A 24,336-nucleotide genomic window follows, 5' to 3' on the forward strand; every position below is an offset into this window, starting at 1 on the left:
GGGACACCTTCCCCTATCCCAGGTAGCTCAGAGCCCCATCCAACCTGGCCTGGAACACTTCCAGGGATGGGGCAGCCACAGCTTCTCTGGGCAACCTGTGCCACGGCCTCAGCACCCTCACAGGGAAGAATATCTTCTCAATATCTAACCTCAACCTTCTCTCTTTTAGTTTAAAGCTATTCCTCCTTGTCCTATCACTACACGCCCCTGTAAAATGCCCCTCCTCCAGCTGAATAAGCCTGTGCTCTGAACAACCCTGAGATACATCTGCTGGTTTCTCTTGAGTGTTTTGCTACTGTACTGTAACCATACCAATTAATACCAACCACCTTTCCCTCCAACAAATTATTTATTGCAGCAGAAATGCACAGTGAGGATTCAGGGCTTGTTCTCAGCACCTCTCCTGCATTAAGCTGCTGTGATGGCACCAGCAACATAGAAAGCTTCTCATGAAGGTTGCAGTTCTTACGAGAGAAAATTATGGTCAACCTTAGATCTGCATCTGCATTTTTACAGCTAGGCCTAGTACTTATCATTCTGTGAACTCATTGTCCAGAAATGTTCCTCCTTGTCATGTTCCTTGACCAGAAACCTCTGAAAATAGCTATTAAAAAAAAAGAAAATAAAAGAAAATGAGGTTAAACAAAGCGCAGTCAACAAATAAGCTGATAAATTTGAGGTACTTTTCTTCTGTAATTTTGCTCACTTTTAAGAGGTTATCCAGAATGCTTTGCTTTTAACCATTGTCAGACTTAAACAATGTAGCAGACCAGCTGGTTTTGTGTATATAAAGCAATTTGCAGCCTCCATATAGTAAGAATTCAAGTTCTTGACACAAGAAACACTGACTTTTCTTTGATCTCTGAATAATGAAATTTTCAGAGAATTTTCTGCGTTTAGTTATTTAGAGCTTTCAGAAAACTTGCCTTGAGGCCATTTTTTGGATCACGCTTGCTTCCCACCACACTAAGCTTGACAGATCTAAGAATCTCTTATTTTTTATTATTTCTTATTTTGTAATAGAATTGTTTCCTTGCATTCATGAGGCACCCTTCCTTCTCTGCCATGACGTTTGTTGTTGATTATGCCACCTGACATGAATACTTTGATATCTTGTCTTTCATTCTAAAACCAGGTTTAGACTGAGTGTATGCAAAGTGAAATTTAAATAACATGAACTGGAAGTTGTGTCACAGTAGGTGCTCCCATTGACTCTCCCTGTTGAAGAGTCAAGGAAACTTAAAATCATAGAGTTGTTTAGGCTGGAAAAAACCTCGGATATCATCAAGACCAACTGTTAATTAGCAGCTGTGCTTATTACCAGTCACATGAAGGGGACACTAGAACTGAAGAGAGTGTGCTTTGAGAGCACTCACATTTGCAGTATGTGGTTTTAAGGAGACCTGTGATGTATGCAGAAAAAGAACTTTAAAGATATATATATAACCATAAACTATATTTAGATAAGGAAAATTAAATTATGCCATATGTCATATTTTTTACCTAAAACCATTTAGATGCAAAGCTCTATTACTAAGTATTCCTTTAACGCTACAAATAGGGTAAATAGGATTGCCAGGCAATCATGTAACACTCTGGCATTTGGTGCAAATAGCACTGAAAACGCCCATGTGCTGCACAGGTACTCAATTTATTAGGTGTATTTCTATTTCACTAAGCTTATCACAGTACAGATTAAGCTCATGAAATGCTTTTTCTCCTTAAATATAAGACCTTCTTAGCTTAGCTTGGATTTAAGTGTTTACTCTCAGGATTTAGTAATAAATCAAACATGACAGACGTTATATTTCAGCATAGACAGAGCGTTTCTTCTCCCCACCAAACCCATCTCCTGTCTCCTGCATTCCCATTAGAGGGAAAAAATGGAATCCATTCTCTTCTGAGATTTCAGTATCTACTGTTCCATTTCAGAGTTCTCCTCTCAAAAGTGAGAGATGCTCCTCAAAATTTTATTCCCTCTCCCAATCAGACATCAGCATACATTCCATTGATCAAGTAATCCAACCTGGTGTAATGCCTCTTCTGAAGAGATTCATGTATTTTCTTCCCGGTCAGCACAATAACTAGCAACAAGAATATCACCCCAAAAAGCAAAGCTGCTACAAGGCTGCTTTTCTCCCCCAGCTGAAAAACACCTTTCCCTCTCAGAACACCTTCTGACAGGGAGCGTTCTGAGTCAGATCGGTCAGAACCCCAAAGGTCATTTTGGGAAGATGCAGGGGAATCACTGGACAGAGTGAAACCTGGAAAAGAGAGGAGGGTCACATGGCTGGTATGACTGGAAGAGACAACTGTTGGCTCAGGAGCCATGGCTGGAGTCCTTAGCCTTGATGGGGTGGTAGCAGATCCAGAATTTGTGGTCACTTGCTTGGTTGTAGAAGTAGAAGCAGAATTTGTGGGCTTGGAAAGAGGAACATGAGTGACAGCGACGCTGGTGACAGGGACACCAGGTTTAGCTCCAGTGGCTGCAGCAGGTGGAGAGGCAGCTGTAGTGGGGGAGGTTGTAGCTGGTTGAGCAGCACCAGGATGCAGAGAGGTTGTACGAGACTCCAGCTGGGCAGCACTTGTAGGCAGAGGAGGAAGAGAAGCACTGCTGGTTTTGGGAGCGCCTGCCTGAGTAGTGGTGGGGAATGAAGCAGTGGGGTTTCCAACTGGAACAGCAGAAGGCGTGTTTGGTGGCAGATTAACTCCCTTCTGCCTTGAGATGAGGTCTAAGCTCTCAGCCTCTTTTGCTCTCGGAGATTCAGGAAAAACTGTATGAAATTCCATGTTGTCTAAATGCTTGCCTATGTGGTTCAGGAGTTCAGAAGCCTGATGAAAGACAGATTGTTGTGAACTGGCAGTGTGATTCTGGTGGATATTCTGACTGTGAGAAATAATGGTGCCAGCATCCAAAGGCAAAGAATAATCATTTGAAGAAAAGTTCTCAGTTTTGATGGATTTATCCTCTGGGGCATGGATGTCTGGAAACAGAAATACGGGTATTTAATTATTAAATCTATTTTTGACTACTGTAGGCATACTCTATTTGTATTTCTTAGAAACATTTATATAAGGGGGCTCTAAGAGATACTGACTAATGAAACTTGCTTTCTTTAAAATATGCACAGTGACATTTATATTCTACGTCATAAAAGCTGTCGGCCTCAAGCCTAGTCACATAACAGTGTCCTGTGGCAGAAATACCATACAAATGATAATCTTAAAAGCTACCTGATTTTACAGTATTTCTTCTACAGTATTTACCTGATTTACAGGTATTATAGAAAGTATTTGGCTGAGCATGAGCTCTTGGAAAGACTGGCTAATTGTTAATTCATATTATATATATATAATTTTATAATTATATTTATAAAAATACAGAAAAAATATATAATAAAGACATAATAACTATTCAGCTGCTGTACAGAACATTTAAAAGGGAAAGCTCTCAAGCAGTTCTGACTCTTACTCATCTCTTTTTATTATTGAAACAAAAAGGTTTGTTAACTGCACTGGAATTGAAATAAATAATTTTTAAAGTATCTTTCCCCCTTTTAGCTTGGTTTTCAGTGTAACCACATACAGATTCTCATATGAAAGAACAAAGTTTGAAACATTTGTTGGTACTGACACCGCTCCGGTGCTACCTTTGAAAACTTATTAGGAACATTAAACAAGCTAGCATAATCTTTCCACAATTAAATGTTCACAGAAGCTAAAATGTGCAAAATGAAAAAGAGGTGCTATATGCAATCAAATTGTTCACTCAGCACTGCACTACATGCCCAACAAAAGCACAAGCATGACTGCATTTCTTGTTTCTTTGTTTGAAACCCCAATGTTCTTCTAGGGGAGAAGGAGCTGGAGGAAAGTGTAATTATAGTCATAATTTTACAGAAGTGCAGTTCATTTGTTGCACATTGCTTTTGCACAATTCCTGTGTGATTGTGCTTGCACAAAAATACTTGGTAACTTTATATGAGTAATCTTTCTATATATCACACTGTTGCTCCTTGCATAGTTCTTCTCGGAAAAGTTCTCTTTTTCAGCAAAAGTTCCGTCTCTCAAGCAGCCACACAGAAACTGCCTTGTAAACTCTTGGCAGGACAGTCTAATTATCAGTTTCTTATCTGAGCTGTTCAAATAGGTCTGGTGCAAGTCAATGTCAATCAACAAGTAGGCCTTGCTGTTAAAAATCCCACAGCGTAGGCCAGAGAGCAAGAAGTTCCCGAGTGTGCACCCCACATGCCATAAAGCTCTGAGTTTAGAAAGTTTGCTTCTGTACTTCAGGTTCCCTAACTGAAAGCAGAAAATAATGATTACCACTGCCAGTTATTCATCAGTGTAGCTCGGGTCCTTTCAATACACAGCTGGCTACAAGGGCATGGTATTTCCCTTGGTTTTGGTGATACTTTTCAGCATTATGTACAGGAAATTTTCCTTCTTGAATATCTCTAGATGGAAGGAGCTTCTTTTTGTTTTAAGCAAGGACAAATTACAAGGAGTTCTGAATCTAATGTGAAGGTATTTTATAAGGGTTGGGACATTATTCCAAGCAGGAAGCTGGGCCCACAAAGGAGCTCACCACACACCTGCCCATCCATCTTCCACAAAGAAAAAGAGCAGTATTTTCAAATTATAATGCTTGCCTTAGAATACTTTACTAAAAATACGACCCCAAGCAGTTCCTCGTCACTACTGAAAGTTCATAGGTGCAAAAGTAATCTGGTGTGGGAGCTGGTGGCTCTCACTATTATTTACCTCTAGTTATCTTGTAGCTCACAAGTCCTGTTGCAGGTTTCATTGGACAAGCCTCAGTGCTAGGACAGTAAAACAAGTAGCAGTTGGGATGTGTACTTGTTCTTGCAGCATAAAAAATAATCAAATTGCACTTCTTGTCTCCTGCAAAACAAAATAAATGCCTGTTTCAGCAATAAGAACTTTTATACCAGTATGGTAATGAGATCTAGTTCGTTAACTTTTCCTCATGTGAGTAAGAGGAAACCTACTAACACATAACATTCCTACAGGAAAAACAGCCAAAGACTGCAGAAGAATGGCCCAGGGCCAAAATATGAAAGGTCACACCTTCCTTTTCCTGTACAAATAAAGTTGGGGAAATTATGAGTCTAATCTCCTATCCTCCCCTCACCCATACCACACTGGCGCCACTTTATACAATGACTTCTTGCTTACAAATCCTGATAAATCTGAAAACCTCCTTGATACACTTATAAGGAAGAAAATTATTTAGACATTTTTCCTTATTACATCCCAGGAATCACTTGGCTAGTTGCTGCTTCGGGGGGTCACCTTCACCACTGTCATTTCTACTTCCTGCTCTACCTCCTACTGCTCCAAGAGCTTGGCTCAAACCAGCTGTCTCAGAGAAGGGTGAGCATTCTCATTCTTGGCTAAAATTAAATACAGTGCAAAATGCCAGCTACTTTTAGTGCGTCTACTAAATACAGCTTATTCACCTTCGGGGTTCGGGATTTGTGAGGTTTTAACACGTAAAACTAACGCTTAAAACTAACGTTTCTGTGATGCAACTATTTCCTGAACACTACGGGGTCTTGCGTTAAGATCTAACATCTACTGGCAAAAGAAGGTAGCAGCCGCAAGCTGGAACTAAGCGCAGCCTGAATGAGAGGGTAAATTCTGTGCTGAACACGGAGAACACCAGCAGCTGAACACCCCGCGAGCCCAAACTCCAGAATTAATCTCCCAGGCAGTGGCGGAGAAGGAGGCCGAGGTTACCTGCGAGCCGGTGCCCCGAGCAGCAGGCGCGGGCACACGCACCCGCGCTGGGGACGCGCAGCGGCTCCGCGCCCCGGACGCCGCGGGGCAGGGACAAGTCTATATCGATGATGGAATTCTCCATCTTCTCCGCGGAACACTCCTGGCTCAGGGCCGGCCCGGCCATCACGCAGGTGATCACCAGCAGGCGAACCGGCCAGAGGCTGCCCCCGCGGGCCATGGTGACCCGGGCCGGTCCCCGCGGGGCTCCTCCGGCACGGCCGGGGTTCGCGGCCAGCGGCAGCCGGGGGACCCCCGTCGAGGAGTCTCCGCTGCTCCCGGGACGGGCACGCGTTCCTGGGGCACCTTCGGGCTGCCCCCGCCCGCAGCGCGGGGTCGGGAAGGCAGCGGCGGAGCGTGGCCAGGCTCGGGACGGCCGCTCGGGGAACCGCGGGCGTCCCGGCACGTCCGGGAGGAGGGGCCCTGGGAGGCGGGCCCGGGCCCCCTGCTGCCCTCCTCCTCCTTCTCCTGCCTGCCTGCTTGCCTGCATGCCTGCTTGCCCTCCTCCTCCTTCTCCTGCTTGCTTGCCTGCTTGCCCTCCTCCTCCTTTTCCTGCCTGCCTGCCTGCCTGCTTGCCTGCTTGCCCTCCTCCTCCTTCTCCTGCCTGCCTGCCTGCTTGCCCTCCTCCTCCTTCTCCTGCCTGCATGCCTGCTTGCCTGCTTGCCCTCCTCCTCCTTCTCCTGCCTGCCTGCTTGCCTGCATGCCTGCTTGCCCTCCTCCTCCTTCTCCTGCCTGCCTGCCTGCTTGCCCTCCTCCTCCTTCTCCTGCCTGCATGCCTGCTTGCCCTCCTCCTCCTTCTCCTGCCTGCCTGCCTGCTTGCCTGCTTGCCCTCCTCCTCCTTCTCCTGCCTGCCTGCCTGCTTGCCTGCTTGCCCTCCTCCTCCTTCTCCTGCCTGCCTGCCTGCTTGCCTGCTTGCCCTCCTCCTCCTTCTCCTGCCTGCCTGCCTGCATGACTGCTTGCCCTCCTCCTCCTTCTCCTGCCTGCTTGCCTGCTTGCCCTCCTCCTCCTTCTCCTGCCTGCCTGCCTGCTTGCCTGCTTGCCCTCCTCCTCCTTCTCCTGCCTGCCTGCCTGCTTGCCCTCCTCCTCCTTTTCCTGCCTGCCTGCCTGCTTGCCTGCTTGCCCTCCTCCTCCTTCTCCTGCCTGCCTGCCTGCCTGCTTGCCTGCCTGCTTGCCCTCCTCCTCCTCCTGGGCTTCCTGCTTACCTACCTACCTGCCGTCCTCCTGCTTTCGTGCTTACCTACTTACGCGCCCTCCTCCTGCCTGCCCTTCTCTTCTCTTCCTTCCTTCTCACTGCCTGCCATTCTCCTGTCCCCTTCCTGCCTTTTCTCCTGCCTGCCTTCCCTTGCTTCCTCCTGCCTGCCCTTCTCCTGCCTTCCTCTCGCCCTCCTCCTTCTGCCTGCCCAGCGGGGCTGCGAGGATGTTCCCGCTCCTCCAGCCACTCGCCGGCCCCAAGGGCTCTTCCTGAGCATCAGACACAAAGGGAAAACCACCTAGTGAAGCTCTTGGTGGTCAAGCTGATAGGGTTTTACCCACAGTCAGACTTGTCCTCCTTCTGAGATCTGCTTTTGGAAGCTGTAATGAAAGCGATTAATATGCATATCCTGGACTAAACGGACATGGACATATTTCCATGTTTGTAAAAGACTCCTTGCTACCTGAATAATCCTGTTCAAATCACAGCCAAGCACACAATGTTTGTGGAATGGGAGTTGTACAGAAAAGCCTGTACTACTACTGGGACCCCGTCTGGTGTCTTGGCCATTCTTCCCTCAGCTGTCTCAGTGCAATTGCTTGCTTAAGTAATGTTTTTGCTTGGAAATTTTTCATTTCCTCTTTTTAATTATGTTTTTTTCTTACTATTTTTGGGGTAGTGTTTAGGAATAAAAGTAGACCAAAGGAATTAAAGAATAAAAGGATTATATTCCTTATTTATATATATTCCTTATTTTCAGGAAAGAGACCTTTTATTTAATTCCCTGTAAGTAAAATCCATTTTCTTTTTAGAGATGTACATTACCTCACGAGATCCCAATGGGCAGGTTAGGTTATATATTGTAATGGTTAGATGCCAAGGCATGGGCGGCTGTCTTGTTCTTCATGCCCAGTTAGTCCCCTTTGTCAATACTGCTGGGTGTTGGCTTTTATTTGGACATGAATGTTGTAAGAGACTGAGCCACCCATCTGATTTTGCATCACATGGCCATCTTGGGGCAATTCATAATGTTTGGTTGTGATTTCGCAGTCTTGGTGGGATGGTTTCTTCAAAAATTTTCAGCTGCACTTGTTTAAGAAAATATTCCTTTCTAGCCCAGCTTCTCTCTTTTGGTAAACTGGTGACATTATTTTCACTGTTAGAGGACAAAGTCCTAAGAGAATGTGAACATTAAGGTGTCACCTACTAACTGCATCACTCGGTGAATGAACAGGGGGAATGAATACTAAAAGCAAGCACAGATATTACCCCTGCTATGTATTAGATAAAGTTGCAGCTGCCACCTGCCTTTGCTTACGTAGAGGTGGTAGAAGAAGCTGAGCAGAAAGAAGCTGAACAATAATGCTAAAAATCTGGCTGGGTGGTCAGAACTGGAGGGTGAGGAAACTGGTTCTTCACCTGAAAAGCTGGGATGGTGTACTGTAGTGATGGTGAATGTGAGAATATGCACAGACACTGCTGTGGTCAGACAGGCATAGATGACCATGGGAAAGTGAGAAGGGCTGATGTGATCCGTAATATAAGAAGGGCAGAAGAGATCCTGGGGATAACACGACTGCCCCACTCCAGCCACCATGGCAAATTTCTGCTCTTCCTGCCTCTTCCTGGTGGGACAAGCACTCAGTCTCCCTGGCGAGACCAGAAGCAAATTGGTGAGGCTGCTGAGGTGCAGGGAAGCCAAGGTCCCTCAAAAGCTATGCAGACACATCCACTGGGCTAGGAGAGAGCCAGCCTTGCCCAGCAGCTGCTGTGTTCCCTCACCACTGCAATGGGAAGAAAGGGAAGCTGAGGGAGGGAGAATGGTGGGACACCGTCAGCCCTTAGACATGGTGCTAGGTCACTAAAGGTGTTTTCTGTAGAGCATCTGTGTGCTTTGCAGCCAGTGCCCTACATGGTGAAATGCTCAGGCACAGACAAGATGAACTTCTATTGTAACCAATGCTATTAGGTTACAAAAGCACACAGTGCAGCATACAGCCTACAGCTAGCAGCAGGTGCTGTTGGATTGGGATTGTTTTCCCATAGCCTGGATCTTAGAAACAGTGCTGAGGTGCAGTTCTCACAAGATAGGAGCCTCATTCTTGTGTTAGATTAAATCTTGGTGGCAATTAGCAAAGGCAGCCAAGAGAAACGATGCCGAGTTCGGTGCAGAGCTTTGGATGACGTTGGGCTTTGTGCGTGAGCACAGAACAGGCTTGTTCAGAAACCAGCACAGACCAGTGCTGTTCTTATTTATAGACAATTCTTCTGTCATAGACAACTGTGTGATGTCTTTGCTGATTTGACTGTCAAATATGAAAACAGTAAGTCCCAAATCTTAAAGTATGTTTCCTTCTCATTTACGCTTGAGGTTTTTTGAGTTTTTTTAATCTTGTTTTTTTCCTAAGCCTGAGCTGCCTGTGGACTTTTGATCTTGGCTTTTCCCTCACTCCTGACACACATGTATATAAGGGCTGCTGGTGATGGGTGTTGCCCACACTGCTCTGCTCTGTGCCCAGCACTCTGGGGTTTGGCAGGTTTGCCTTGGCACAGAAGAATTCTTACCCTTAACTAAAAAAATCACAGAATCACAGAATTGTTAGGGTTGGAAGGGACCTCTGGAGATCATCTAGTCCTGCCCCCCTGCCAAGGCAGGGTCACCGTGAGCAGGTGACACAGCAACCCACATTCCAGGTGGGTTTGGAATGTCTCCAGAGGGGAAGACTCCACAATCTTCCTGGGCGGGTGGTCCAGTGTTTTGCCATCCTCAATGGGAAGTTGTTCTTCTTCATGTTGAAATGAAACTTCTCGTGTTTTAGTTTATGGCCATTGCTCCTCGTCCTGTCACTGGGCGCCACTGGAAAGAGTCTGGTCCCTCCTCTTGGCACCCCCTTTAAGATCTTTATCTGCATTAAAGAGATCCTCTCTCAGTCCTGTCTTCTCCAGAATAAACAGGCCCAGCTCCCGCAGTCTCTTTGTAGCAGAGCACCTCACCCCTCACAAGAGTTTGTTATTTGTTAACTGGTCAGACAACTCAAACAGGACAAGCTGTCTTGTAGTGAGTCATTTTGGGGCCATGGGGTTAACACTGGTCTGGCATCTCCCAACTGCCAATAAACATCTCACTGTCCAAGTGAGATCTGGAAAGGTAAGCTGGATTTCTGACAGACTCACTTTCCAGCTATAAAAGCCACACCAAACTTCCACAAAGCAGACATCTTCTACACATTTCCCAGGAAATGTGTGGAGTTTCTGTCCTGAGCAGGGACACTGCTTTGTGGTTAATCCCCTGGAGGTTGAGTGAAGGAATCTGGGAATATTACTCTCACATCAGGGGAAGTTACATTTGACTCCTAATACTATTTCTTTTGCCACCTTTAATAGAGGTACCTTGATATCATGCACTGTTTTATGTTATGCTGTAATCTACTGCTAGTTGTTTTCAGTTTTATACTGTGTAGTAAGTTATTCTGATTAAGATCTTTTGTCTATCTCTTGTCTGTTTAATAAATAATTCATTTTTATAAATAGACCCTATCTGCCATCACTAGAACTTGTGGGCCAGAGTGAGTCCTTACATTTAAACTGTTGCCAAAATCTGAGGCTAAGGCAGAGCTTGTCTGAAGCTCCCACTTCTCTCATGGCACTCCTCTTATATGAAAGGTGCTCCAGACCCTCATCATCTTTGTGGCCTCCACTAGACCCTCTCCTCACCAAAAACTGGGAAATGAGCTCTCAAGCCCAGTTTGTTAGGTTAGAAAGCTGGCATTACTTTATTCAGCACAGAGGTATGTGGGTATTGCCTCACCAACATGTAAATCAGTTATCAAAATTTTGGACTATTTATACGTGTTGGTAAAGGAATTAGTGTTCATTGGTTACAAGTTACATAGCTCTCTTATTAATTAATATTCTATCTTCTATTGGTTAATGATTCTCTTGCTTTTCATGCTAATTACTCCACATGCTCAGTTTCTCTCTTCTTTGGGGTCAAGGAGTTTCTTGGGTTGGTGGCCTGTGGATCAGTGGTTACAGATCCCCCTACCACAATTGCCTTTTACCCACCTGGAGCTGATTTCAGCACAATTACTGAGCATCCCTGGCTGGGCCAGGGAGGGAATGTCCGGCTCTGCTTTGGGCTGGGGCAGCCTCACCTCGAATACTGTGTGAAGTTTTGGGTGCCACAATGGAAGAAAGACATAAAGCCATTAGAGAGTGTGCAAAGGAGGGCACCAGGATGGTGAAGGGCCTTGAGGGGAAGCGTGTGAGGAGCAGCTGAGGACACTTGCTCTGTTCAGCTGGAGGAGACTGAGGGGAGACAGCGCAGTTCCAGCTTCTCGTGAGGGGAAGAGGAGGGGCAGGCTCTGAGCTCTGCTCTCTGGGACCAGGGACAGGACCCAGGGAACGGCTGGAGCTGTGTCAGGGAGGGTGAGGCTGGGTATCAGGGAAAGGTTCTTCCCCCAGAGGGTGCTGGGGCACTGAACAGGCTCCCCGGGGAATGGGCACGACCCCAAGGCTGCCAGAGCTCCAGGAGCGTTTGGACACCGCTCTCAGGGATGCACAGGGTGGGATTGCTGGGGTGTCTGTGCAGGGCCGGGAGTTGGACTCGATGATCCTTGTAGGTCCCTCCCAACTCAGCATATTCTGTGATAGGCTCCTTTTTAAAGAAATATAGCTTGTCCGGTAACACCGAGGAGCACAGAAGCGGAGACAGCACTCCAGATATTGGCCGCACTGGGGAGGAGCAGCGGAGGAGGAGCACTTTCCCTGGCCAAACAGAGCAACGCTGCTCCGCCCCGGGCCGGCTCCGGGGAGGCAGAGCCGAGCAGCCCCAGCCCTGCAGCCCCTGCGCCGCCCCGCCCGCCGGGCGGAGCCGCCGTGACCCGGCGCAGCCGGAACCCCGTGGGCGGCGGCGGCCCCGCGCTGCGGCGGGCGGGGGACGGAGGCAGCGCCATGGGCGCGGAGCAGAGCGCCGAGGCCGAGAGCCGCCCGGGCGAGCCCAGCGCCGCAGGTCGGTGCCCGGCAGGGAGCGAGGGCGCGCGGCTGTCCCCCGGGGAGCGGGGCTGTGCCGGCACAGCGGCTGTGGAGAAAGGCACGGCTGTTTCCTTGGGAGGAACAGCGGCTGTGGAGAAGGGAAGGGCTGTTTCTCTGGGAGGCAGCGGCGGCGCGGCCCGGCCCTTCCTGTGACGGCGCGAGGGCATCGCCCGGGCCGGGGGAGCAGAGCCGGGGGTGAGGAGCGCCCGGGGCGCGGGTGCGGAGCTGGGGTAGCAGGAGCGAGCGGGCCGTCAGCGGTGCAGGTGTTCCGGAATCAGCTGTTCCCCGGTGTGGAGAGAGAAAGGAGCTTAGAACCCTTCAGTGATCTCGCCAATGTGCTACAGAAAGCACACCTGTGCAATGTGAAATAGAGCAATATTCGCATAGGGTTGGATTCTGATGGAATCTGCGTATCGATTTGATTGTTCCCTCTCCCTCCCATATCCAGCATCTCCGTTGCCAGCCAAGCAACGAGCAAAAATGGACGACATTGTGGTTGTAGCCCCAGGAACGCAATCCTCACGGAATGTCAGCAATGATCCAGATGTCATAAAACTGCAGGAAATTCCAACTTTCCAGCCCCTTTTGAAAGGTAAGTGATTGTTCTTCCTCTGTTTTTAAATGCCTTCTTTTTCTGTACCTAATGGAGTTTGTGTATCCTGAGGTTTCTACTGAAGTTTGTATTTCTCTCCCTACTTTTCACTACCCCTCCCGTTTTAAACCTTACTCTCTTTTGTTCTGTCATAATTAATCCCAGCCTTCTAAACAGTGTGTGAGCTGGTTTAGGGGTGTGCTGGTAATGTTCTCTGCAATGGAACCATCTACTGTGGAGGCAGAACAGTTCCAAGCATACCAGCTTGCCCTGTACCACTGGTTGATGAGAGATGCTGTGTTACATTCTAATATATAATGGATGACAATCTCCTATTTTGCTCTAGTCTCTTAAAAACAGTGTGTTGCTCTCAGAGTCATAGCTACCTGTGTATGCGTTCAGCTGCTTGAAATCAAGATACCTTGTGGGAGTTTCCAGCACAGAGCAGATTTTATTCTTGTTTTTCGTAGTGGAGTAGATGGGCTGAGATGTTTCTTTGTTTCTTTTTCTCCCACTCTTTTTTTTTTTTTCTTTCATCTCCTACACTCATTCTTTGTTCCTTCCATTCTGTTCAAAGGGAAGTGAAGATTTCAATCAAAGTCGTCAAGCCTGCAGTTTATAAAAAACTGTGTTTTGTGGCCTAGCTTCTAGCTATCTCTTTTTGAGGAGAATGCAGAGTGTCCTTAGTATCTGAAAGTCCCTTAGGAGGTGTGATGTCTGGAGCAGCCTGAACAAGTTGATTTGGCAAAAGCAGCCTCCTCCTGAGTTCCTGTCCCTGGAACAGCGTGGGTAAGCAACCTTGTGTAACTGTGCTGTGCAGTGGGCACTCAGTGAGCCCATGGTTTTTTGAAAATGCCAGGCCTGCTGTTCGTGCATGCATGGGCAGCAGCACTTGCTCCTGCCTTGGAGGTCTGCTGTGACAGAGAGGACGGAGCCAGGATGTTTATCCCTCGCTGCTACTGGAAGGAATGATGTGGTCTTGTACAGCTGAGGGTTTAGGCACTACTGGTCAGAGTGTCACTGATTCATGCATGGCTGCCAGGCAGTTGTGGGAGCTGCTTTGCTCTAAAGGCATCACTAAGGTCATCTACTAGAGGCAGCATCACACCACCACCTTCTGGACAGAAGGTATTTACTTTCTGTTTGTTTGTGGATGTCTACTGCATGAGGGTCCTGGAACATGACCAGAACTTGTGGACATTATGATAGCCTATTGGGCCAAATATTTAGCATTTTATTGGGCATTTTATATTATAAGGAAGTTCTGGATGTGCATGGCACTGTCTGCAGTTTCCTGCAGAAGGGGCAGAAAGATAGGGAGGCCATGAAAAAAAGCAGAACCTGCTTTGCCTGTGAAGCAAATGCTTTGTCCTGCTTTGTATGTAAGGCAGAACCCAGATCATGCTAGTGACAGCTTGAAATATAAATGCTGGAATCCAAATCCTTAAAAGAAATGAGGAACTTTTAATATGAGAGACAAAATTTAGAAGATGCTACAACATCTGGCCCCAAGGTTGTTGTGTATCTGTAAGAGTGTGATGACAAAGAGTTTCAGTTCCACCCAGCCTCAAACTCATGAGCAAACCTGGGTTGCACAAGACGTGTGGCAGGAAGTCCTGGGAAGTGAGACTGGTGATCACTTCCAGAGATGGTGTTCCTTTGAGGGTGTTTGAGTCACAAGGGTACAGGGCTTGAGGTGGGAAGTGAGAAAGAAGAGAGAGCTGCAGCCATGTGGCTGAGATGGAAAGGTTGGAGGGCACTGCCTGAGATGACCAGTCCAGGTCCTTCAGCTACTAAATGGGCACACTTTAAGTTGTCTTGGTGACTGAGTTGCTCTTTCTGGCCTTACTTTGAACCTGAAGCTGTGGATGTGTGATGGAAACCTTCTCTTCTGTTTTTGTCACTTGGCCTGCTGCTTCCCTGCCAGTCTTCTGAGACATGGTGACATCTGGTGACTGCTCAAGAGTTTTGCATGCTGAATCACTTTTGTGAACAGCTTTTTCAGCCTCAAGTACTTGTTATTACTTGAACAACTAGACTGTGATACTTGTGTTCACTACAGAAAGCAGCGTGGGCCTGTTGAGTGAGTTGACTCTCGAGACATGGCAGATCTACCACAGGCCCACTTGAGAAACTGTTCTGTTCTGGTCTGGTCTCTTACCTGTATTCTTCCCATGCAAGATTATGTCTCTGGAAAGGTTGAAGAAGTTTCAACATCTTTTAGGAGCTCATTCTAAAAACTTGTGTCTTCTGATCTACCAGCTTGGAGGTGGACTTACAGTCCCTGTGGACTTAATTGTTCTATTCAATTTCTCCTTGCCTAAGCAAAGCCAAGGGGTTTTATTTTGCTTTTAAGTTTCGAAAGGGGAATAATCATTAAATAAATGGACTGGCAAAGCACATGGTCACGTAAACACTGTATATTCTTGAAAAGCAAATGCCCTTATTCCTTCTAGCCGTATTGAGTTGAACTTGTGATCAGTGAACCTGGAAATCTTTACCATTGTGTGCTCTCACTTGGAAGAAAATGCCAGTGGCCTGACTATTACATCTTTCATTCTTTCCCTTGACTTCTGCAGGGAGAATTGCACCTCAGAGTTATGGCTATGAGCCCTTGTAAAAAGTCCCTCTCCATCTTTCTTGTAGGCTCACTTCAGGTTACTGGAAAGCTGCTATGAGGTTTCTCAAAGCCCTGTCCAACTTGACCTTGAAGACTCTTCATGATCTGGATAGCCTGTTCCAGTGTCTTGCCACCTTCATCATAAAAAAATTTCTTTCCTTATGTCCAGTCTGACCCTACCCTCTTTGGTTTAAAACCTTTGTCCCTGCTCCTTCATTACAGGCTCAGGCAAAACATCTCCTGTCTTTCTTACATGCTTTATTTGTCTCTGGAGGCTTTCAGGGGAAAGAAACTTTTTCCTGCCTATGGCTAGAATTCTGCACTGGTAAAAGGTATTCAGCATGAAGAAGCAAAAGGAACAGAGGTTACTGTCTCACTGCAAAGGCACTCTGTGAGCAGCAGAAACTTCTTTACATCGCTGTGCCTCCTCCTGTTCTCATAGGATTTTGTGATTAGTTTGCTCTCCAATCTCATTTCATGGTTCTTCAGGTCAGCGTGGTGTTATTGTGACTATCTGAGAATCCTGACTGGTTGACAAAAGCTGCCAGATAGACAGTGACTGTCTGCTGCTGCTGGCAGGTCAGGGAGGACTCTGACCTCCCTCTGGGTGGGTCTTGTACATTAAAATTAACCTGTAACTAAAACAGCACCTGTAGTGACTTGAAACAAACTTTTGGTAACTGGTCCCCTGTAAATACTGGTTATGTTTTTGTGCTGCCCTTTCCCTTGTCGTTTCCTCCTTGTTTGGAGGAAGCTGTTGTGGCAGTGTCCCTTGGAAGCATGGTACTGAGTATTGAGCATACTCTGAGTTCACTGGATATGGGCTTGTTGTTATTTAGAGATAATTCAGCAGCCTGACTTATTTCTGGAGGAAATCTTAATACTAGAAGAATAATTTTAATGCTAGATATTTAACTGTTGAAGTTGCTGGTGGTCCCTGCTTGGCCTGCTTCAAGAATGTGATGATACTTGCCTTTCTCTTTTGTTTTGTCTGATGGTGTTTGGATGGTTGTGTACAAGTTCCCAGGAGAGGAGGGATTGTTTCTGTGAATTAAGCAATGTGCTGATGTGCAGCTGGAGACTGGCCTAGGAACAGTTCAGCTGTGTCACATGCAAATTGCATTTGTCATCATGTGCAGCATGTCTTCTGTCGTAGAAACTCCTGCTCCCTCCAGCACTGAGAGAAAAAAGGTCAGCAGAGGCTGCTGAGGCTCACCTGCATTCCCAGACGTATCACATAGGTGAGAGGTGTCTTCTCTGCAGACATTCAGCAAGTTACTTGTGCACTCCATTCATTTGTCAAACATAGATGGTCTTCATCTTACAGCCTTGTCAAGGGTATTGTGTGCAGCTCATTAGCATCCTCTAGCCCAAAATAACTGGATTCTTCTCCTAGCAATAATACTGCTGTTTTTCTAAGAATAGCAAATAATGGGAAGAGATTTCTCAGTAAGGTGGTGGCATTTCTGCCCATAATGTTTTTAAGGGCATAATAAACAAAGATCTATCAGTCATGAATTGGAAGCAAATGAATACATTAAGGAGTATACAGTGAGAACTTAGTGTGCTGCTTGTTACCCATATTTATTATTGTTAAAAAGGCATTTCACAAAGAACAAAGTGAGACTTCTACTCTGAAAAGTCAAGGCTACAGTTTACCTGCAACAGAGAAACCCAGGTTAATGGTAGAAAGAGTAGGTCCAGCATAAGGAGTGTCCTTTGCTCTCAATGTATTTTGAAATGGAAAACTTGTCATATATTATACCCGGTGTACATCTTCAGCAGAGAAGCATGGGAGATGCTGAGAAATCTGTGAGCAAGAACTGGGGTGAAACTTGTGATGCTGTCCTGATGCTCCGTGGATCTTCTCTTGTCCTCCAGGGACAGGAAACAGAAGCTTGTGTTACCTTGAAATGATTGTTTATACTTTTATAACTTCTTTTCTGAAGTCGTTTTTCAGGCAGGAAAGCTACTTGTCTAAAAAATGCCAGTGTATTTTTCTTTCTGGCATAGTGTACAGAGGAAGGATGGATGTTTAGAGTTTATTGCATTTAAAGCAAAATTTTGTCACATCCTCACCCCTCAGTGTTTTCTTACATCCTTGCTTCTTTCCCTTTCCTCATTGTATGCTCCTACTTCGACTTATAGTGTAAAGAATTTAGCTAATAGCACGTCAGTGAACTTTATTCCTGTAATTCTCTACACGTGGTACTTGAATACTTTTATAGTTGTGTCCCTGCACCTTACAAGGAGGATCTGCTGCTTCCAGCTGCTGAGGGTACAGGCCTCTATTGGAATTTGCAACATCTGAGTTTGTTGTATGGGCTCCATGCCTAGTGCTTGTAACAAAATGTGCTCTGAAAATGTTCATGTTGGGTGGAAGGAAGTACCAAGAATGTGAGTACATCTGCCTGGTGGGTTTGGGGTTTTTTATTGTTATTTTGTTCGTTATTGGGATTGGTTTTTTTGTGTGCTTGCTTGGTTGGTTTTTTTTGCCTTGTAGACCAATATTCTGTATTGTAGAGATGTGTCTCTCCATTTTGAATTCATGACTTGAAAGTAGCTCCTGAAATCAGAACCTAGAATATGCTTCCGTTTTGAGGAAAGAAGCTTCCCCTTCAAAGGATAGCTGTCAGAGTGGATAAAGATGATGTCTGATTTCCATGTATTCTTCAGTTGTTTGTTAGTTGTTTGGAGACCTGAACTAACTCAGTTTTGTGTGTGAGGGGATTTGAGTCTGTGGTTAGACATTATCCAAACAGTATGCTCAACACCCATAGGGAGAGCATTGGGGACTGCAGATACTGAGTTCTTCACCTTTCCCTTTCTCAGCTGTTCCACACCACTTGGTGTGGTTTGTGTGTTGGCAGATGAGCAGAATGAGTGTAAGCCTGTCTGCCTGGGTGATTAGCCTGGCCTCTTCCCTGGCTGAGGACCTTGGAGGCCCAATTTCTACAGAACCCAATAGCTGTGATTCTTGTCTGATCTCCTCAAGCGCATACTGCTCCTCCCCACCATCTTGCTGCATGGGAATAAGCTTTGGTGGTCATCTCAAGTCACTTGCTGATCCTCCTCCTTTTACCTTCACAGAGCCTCTGTGGCAGAGCTCTTCAGCTGGCAGTGCAGCTCTTGGGCTGCAGCTACCCTTGGGATACATTAGAAGATGTGCTGAGGAAAAATACCACTTGGGAAGGAGTTAACTGTGTCTAGGCTTATCAGTTTGCCACACACTTAAATGAGGAGTATTTGCATGCTGGCCGGTGTACCTTGAAATCATTATTAACTGGCTAGAGTGAAAGGCAAATAATTGCTTATAACATCCAAAATATCCAAGTGTAATTATAAATGTGTACAGAATGTGTAATCTCTTTATGTTGGTAGGAGACTGGAAATCAGATGCATCTGATTGATAAGGCAGAGGAGCTAGAGTGGTCTGCTGGAGTGTAGGTGGTGAATCTTTCCAGACAAGGATAAGCATGTAATGGGAAAGCACATGGAGAACTCTTTTTTGTCCTCAAGGACTTCAGGCATCAAAATCTGGATAGATTTTTTTCTCTTTTCTCTCCTTCACATTTGTGTACTTTTATTCAGCATTACTGCCTTGTTGATAAGTTAAGACTTGATTGAATCTTTGGCTGAAGGGCCAGTGCAATTTCTCTTCTAACTTCTTTTTAGTGTGACTGTTGGCATCTTTCTCCAATGGATATCCATCTGTTGAATGTGATGTTTTCTATCGATGCAAATTTCATGCGAAGAAATGTTCCTGTTAGAAATCTGTCTAGGGGTTACATTTGTGCCCTGTATATACATAGTGTACATACCTGCCTTTTCTGTATATACCAGCTGTACATATGTAGTTTGCTTCATGGGATGCTGCGTGATCCCCGGTTAATATTCTTTCTCTTGACTGGTGGCTGCTTTTGGAATGCTTGTGTCTTACCGCTGGCCCAGCAGCAGCGTTGCAGTGCATCACTTTTGAAAATGGAATGTTTCTGTTTGATCTTAGGCTTTATAGGAATTAATGAGTTTATCCAAGTCCAGAAGGTTATTTGGTTTTAGGCCAGTTGGTTTATTGAGAAATACTATGCTTGCCCAACAGGGTGTAAACTATTGCACCCTAATTATTGATTTTTTTTTTCCCTTATGGGTGCCGATTCAGTCAAGTGACTGTGGTTGAGGTAAAGGATGAGAGGATGCTTCTGCATCTACTGCCTGTCTGCAGTTAACTACACTTTCTATAACATCACATCATTCAAAAACTCCACTCTTGTCTTTATTTCCTGCCCAAACACTATCAGCAGAATGAAGAGCAGATTGCAGAAAGTCATATGTGTAAATAATTCCCCCCTTTCCTAATAAGTGTTTGACTTACTTAGATTATATGAAAACAAGAACGGTATTAAGGTACAAGTGAAAAAGCAGGTCTGCTCCAGCCCTAAGCCTTGTTATCAAAGCAGTGTGGTGGGAGCTCAGCTTTAACCATGTTCTCTCTGGATAATTGTGTAAGATGAGATCAACAGCTGACCAGTAAAGCACAGGTCAGCAAGCTCATTGTTACAAAACCTTGAAGTTTAGAATCAAATTTGATCTGCCTCTATTCCTTTCTTAGGGCATCTTAACAAAAGGGAAAACAGGAATTTTGTGGTTCATTTAGCTTAGTGAGGTCTGACAGACTGAATATTCCTTCTATTTTCCATGTGGGGCTGGCCATGGTATGCTTGGCTTGTTGACACCCTTGCATGCATAAACCAGAAGATGTGCAATTGCAGATTGCATATTGAACCCTGAAATGCAGATCATCTCCTGGACATCCTGATTTTCAGGGTGCAGTAGTAACAAAATGATGAGTAGTAATGTTAGTAGGACGTGGAATTGCTGCCTCTTGTAGCTGTTATAAGCACCACTCTGGCAGTGTGCTGTGCATCTCAGCCTGGGAGCCTCCCTCATCCTGAGGCAGTGGTCAAAGAAGGGATAAGTTACTCAAGGACAATGGGCGGGAGGAGATGTACATGCTCTAAAGCAATAATTTGTATCCATAATGGATGTTCAGGGTGAAATCATGACTTTGCTGACATGGAAGGCAATGCTCTGTCAGTTCCAACGGAGCGAAGATTTCTGGCCCAAATCAGTGAGCATTTCTGTATAGTTTAAATTTGTATGGCAGAGTGCTAAGGTTGATGTTTGAAGTTTAACAGTATGGAACAGGTTCTGGAGACAGTGTGGAAAGCTGCCCAGTAGGATTGCTAGTTAGTTCTCCCTCCCACCGTTAAACTAGATCCACAAGGGCCTTGGTTGTTCAAAAGATGGGAACTTCCTTAGGAGTTTTGTGTGTTCACCTGTTTTCTACACTGTGTATTAAATAACTACAGGCTAGAAAGCATTTGTTGCTCAGGAGAAGGGACTGAAGATCAGAATTCACACTCCTCCCTTCACTCTAGCTCGCCCCCTTCTCTTTGAGACAGCTTGCTCTTGTCGATTCCTTGACCTTGCAGACTGAGCTAAGGGGCTCCTGGCAGCCTTTGGTGGGAGCTGCTGAGACACTGCTCAGGCTGTGGTCATCCTTGGAATACTGTAACGCAGTGTGGGAGATGCTTTTCTTTTTTTTTCTTATCTTTCAGCAATCTTAAGACACTTGAGAAGTTCTGAAGATGGCACTGCAGTGATGTGAGCACCTTTTGTGTGTCTTGGTATCTTGGATGCTTGTGGAGTTTTTTTTTTGAGGTTTTCCTGTCTGTTATGTGTGTGATTGTTTACCTGGGTGTTTTTACCTGTGTTGCGTGTCTACTTCTCTCATGTTTCAAAATATTTATTAACTGTAATTGTGGCACATAATTTGGGAGAAGACACAATATGCCCAGGCTGCCCCTTGATGTGTTCATTAAATGCAAAATGTACATTATCTCCTGCCTGCTTCTTGTGTTAAAGATCCACTATGAGTATGTTTCTTCATGTGGTAAAGAGTTGAAGGCGAAAATTAGGTGCACTTGCTGTTTATGAGAAGTTTTTTTGTGAAGTTAAGGGCAAACAGTAAAAATACTAGGCTGCTGTTTGAATACACTTTGTGGGGGGTTTTGGGTTTTTTTATATGCTGATGCATATAGAAATGACAGTCTTGAAAAGGTAGGTGAGTCTGTTCTAATGCAGTGAAAACTGAGACTTTATGATCCCCTGCTGCTGTTGTTAGTTAGGATATCCCCTGGAAGTCACTCGTGTAACTTAGACAGATATATTGCATTGTGAAGTGCAGTTCAGTGTTGCAGTAAAAGACCTGAGAAGTTCAGGCATTAAAATGAGATTCTTTTCACCATGTTACATCAGTGTGGCAGTGGTAAATTTGTACCTGAGGGAAAGGTGGAACAGCAAGTGTGATACTGGGACAGCAGCACAGGCTGCTAGTGAGTAGCTGCTGTGCAGGAGAAATCGGTGCATTTCATGCCCTAGGAATAATGAGGTGCACCAGCAATCCTTCAGCTCAGGGTTGCAATGTCCTTTCTCTGTTTTCTGACTTGCTGTTCTTTACTCCCGTAGTTAAAAATACGGATACTGATTGGAAAGCCTGCAGTCTAGGTAAGTGCCACAGGGTGTCACTGGAATACAAAAGAAGTAGCAGACTTGATTTAAAAGGGCTGGAAACCTTGCTGAAACAGCACGCTGGAAACTGCTTTCTCTTCGAGCTCTTTCCATGAACATTTGTGTTCTGTTTGCACTGGTACCAAGTGACCAAGGTCTTGGTGACCTTGCTGGATTTGGTACCCATTGGAGCTGTGAGCTGAGCCGCATAGTGCTTTACTGAGAGGCAGCTACAGGCTGAAACAGTACTGGGTCTGTGAGAAGGAGATGGTGCAGTGATCTTCAGCCAAAAGCCCTTCAGAAGGCTTTATGATCTTGCAAAATAGAAATATTGGGTGCCACTTATCTTCAGTTGTTGTTACTGGCGGGTTTCCAAGTGTGCGTGGTAAGAAAATGCAGATATAGATCAGCAGTAACGCAGGTGGAAGAACTTGAGGTTCAGAGGCTGTCTGTGGCTCTTGATCCTCAGCTCAGTACACCATCTGTAACATGGATTTTAATAGTATTTTCTTGACAACACTCTTTTGGTCACAGGTGTGTTGAAGATCGAGGTGTTCTCATGCCAAGAGAGTGGTGAACAGTAAGTTCTTCCCTCATGGCCCATTATGCTGAGAAAAATGTTTATTCAGCATAGGGGATTGAAACTGGGGAACTGATGCATCTAGAAAATGATTGCAACACTCTTTCCTTCTCCCCAGCCCAAAAAAGTTCAGCTCAATCGGATCTTCTTTCCAGTTCATCACCAGCCCTACAAAGTGGTGTTGGTGCAAGAGTGTGGAACATGGGATGAGCTGGGTGAGGGGAGAGACATGAAGTGAGAAGGAGAAAGGGGAAGAAATAATGTGTCTGTTCAGTGATAGCCTAAAATTCCAGACTTTTACCCCACCTTCCTCGTGTATGAGTACAGGTAATCTCACATAAATGAAGACATCTGTTTTGGGAGAATCTTTGTATTGATCACATATGTCAGTTCAGCTAAAATCCAGTGCTTTGCTAATTCTTAAGTTATTTTTAGGAGAGGGAGTGTGGAAGGGGAATGTGTTGATCCTTAATATCTCTTGCCTTGGAAATGTCATTAAGGTATCTTGTGTCCAGTCTGTCATGCTAATAAAAGCCCTTTGAGTTTGCAGGGGATTTATGTGATTCTCTTCTCATCAATGCGTTAATGGGAGGTCTGTACCACAACATCTGGACATCAGCTGGAGAGTATTGCCCTTCGCTAAATGCTGCCCAAACCTTTTGGTGCTTGGGAAGGTGCTGGTGCACGCCAGGAATTTAAGATTATAACCTATTTGCATATAACTATTTTAAAAAAATGCTAATATAGGCAACGTTACTGCTTGCCTAAATTTGTTCTCAGTGAGACATCATACAGAATTACTTGTGCAGATTCTCCTCCCCTTGATCTCACTGTCCAGAGTGAAATCTCTGGCAAGGCATGCCTCATCAGCACTCGGACTTTGGTGTAAAAGTACGGGAGTCTGAGTTTCCTCATTTAAAATTTACTGTTTGTGCAAACATTTTCTAAACTCTTTTGTCAGCTGCAATGGATGGGAAGCCATGTTTCAAGTTAAAACAGGAAGCATAGTGCCAAGGAAAACCCTTATGCTAAAGAATCCCTTTCTTTTTCATATACCAGCTGGCCAGGAAAGTGATTGTCTCTTCCTACTGTGTTTTCACTCTGCTGTGTCCTTATTGTGGTGGGTTTTCTGCTGTGCATCCTGCACCTTCTCTGTGAGTGTTGTGTGTAATTGGAAGCTGACCTGGGATCTGCTGGACTGCAGGTACCATTTGCAGTTATGCTGTGATTGGGATGTTTCCAAAGAGCTCCCTGGAAAGTGATCTTACGGACCAGGGAATTATAAGTCATAGTCATCAAGTGACTTCAAAAAACATCATAACTTTCATCTGGTAGTGTTTCAGTGAGTAACCCTTTGCTTTTAGTTCTTAGTCAAACCAAGATGGTGTTGACATGCTCCGGGAAGAACATATCCTGGTGATGCTTCACAAGTTTTGGATAAAATCGCTTATGTTTTAAAGTGTTCCTTTCAATACTGTGTCAAACACAAATAAAACTGCTGGGAAGGCACTACTGACACTCCTGGTGCTGGCTGATCTCTCTGCAAGGAATGGCTCAGGGTTGGCCTCAGCTGGCTCAGGAGGAGGATGGGAAAAAGGTTGGTCAGGATTTTATCCATTCTCATTCTTTGTAATAGGAGTCTTAGAAGATTTCTGTCAGCTAAACAAAGCCTGAACCTAAAGGAGAAGCTTGATTTTCCTTTTAATCCTGGAGTCTTGACTTCATCTAACTGAGCAAAACTTTTATCTTGAATAGGAAGTGGAAGAGATACTAGAAATGAAACTTAAGTACTGCATGCTGCTTTGCCTCCTGTGAGAGCAAATCTTATTTTTTCTGTGATGCAAAAGTAGCAAGATGCAGGCGATTGAAATGGATGTACATATTTGCATTTATACATTTGCAGAAACAGGATGAATTAGGGTAGAATACTTATTCTTGGTTTTTGT

At 45.2% G+C, this 24,336-nt stretch overlaps 2 protein-coding genes across 5 annotated transcripts in view; one reads left to right on the forward strand and one right to left on the reverse strand.

Annotated features, from left to right (window-relative positions):
- Positions 1–1,439: 1,439 nt before the first annotated feature.
- MANSC1 (MANSC domain containing 1) lies at positions 1,440–6,217 on the reverse strand. The gene is made up of 3 exons (XM_032107279.1): positions 5,764–6,217; positions 4,765–4,905; positions 1,440–2,984 (listed from the first exon to the last, which is right to left on the reverse strand). Exons 1-3 carry the CDS (start codon positions 5,981–5,983, stop codon positions 1,987–1,989), a joined length of 1,359 nt encoding a protein of 452 aa, XP_031963170.1. The 5' UTR covers positions 5,984–6,217; the 3' UTR covers positions 1,440–1,986.
- Positions 6,218–11,906: 5,689 nt separating this feature from the next.
- BORCS5 (BLOC-1 related complex subunit 5) overlaps positions 11,907–24,336 on the forward strand; it is a 64,573-nt gene continuing 52,143 nt past the window's right edge. For 3 of the 4 annotated variants that reach the window (XM_032107880.1, XM_032107882.1, XM_032107883.1), the window contains exons 1-2: positions 11,907–12,005; positions 12,477–12,620. In XM_032107880.1, the coding sequence (XP_031963771.1) occupies positions 11,948–12,005; positions 12,477–12,620 (202 nt within the window). In that variant the 5' untranslated portion in view covers positions 11,907–11,947. Of the gene's footprint in view, positions 12,006–12,476; positions 12,621–20,858; positions 20,905–24,336 lie in introns of all 4 variants that reach the window. The other variant, XM_032107881.1, reaches the window with a different exon arrangement.

Source organism: Corvus moneduloides, chromosome 4, assembly GCF_009650955.1.
Source record: "Corvus moneduloides isolate bCorMon1 chromosome 4, bCorMon1.pri, whole genome shotgun sequence".
NCBI classification, from domain to species: domain Eukaryota; kingdom Metazoa; phylum Chordata; class Aves; order Passeriformes; family Corvidae; genus Corvus; species Corvus moneduloides.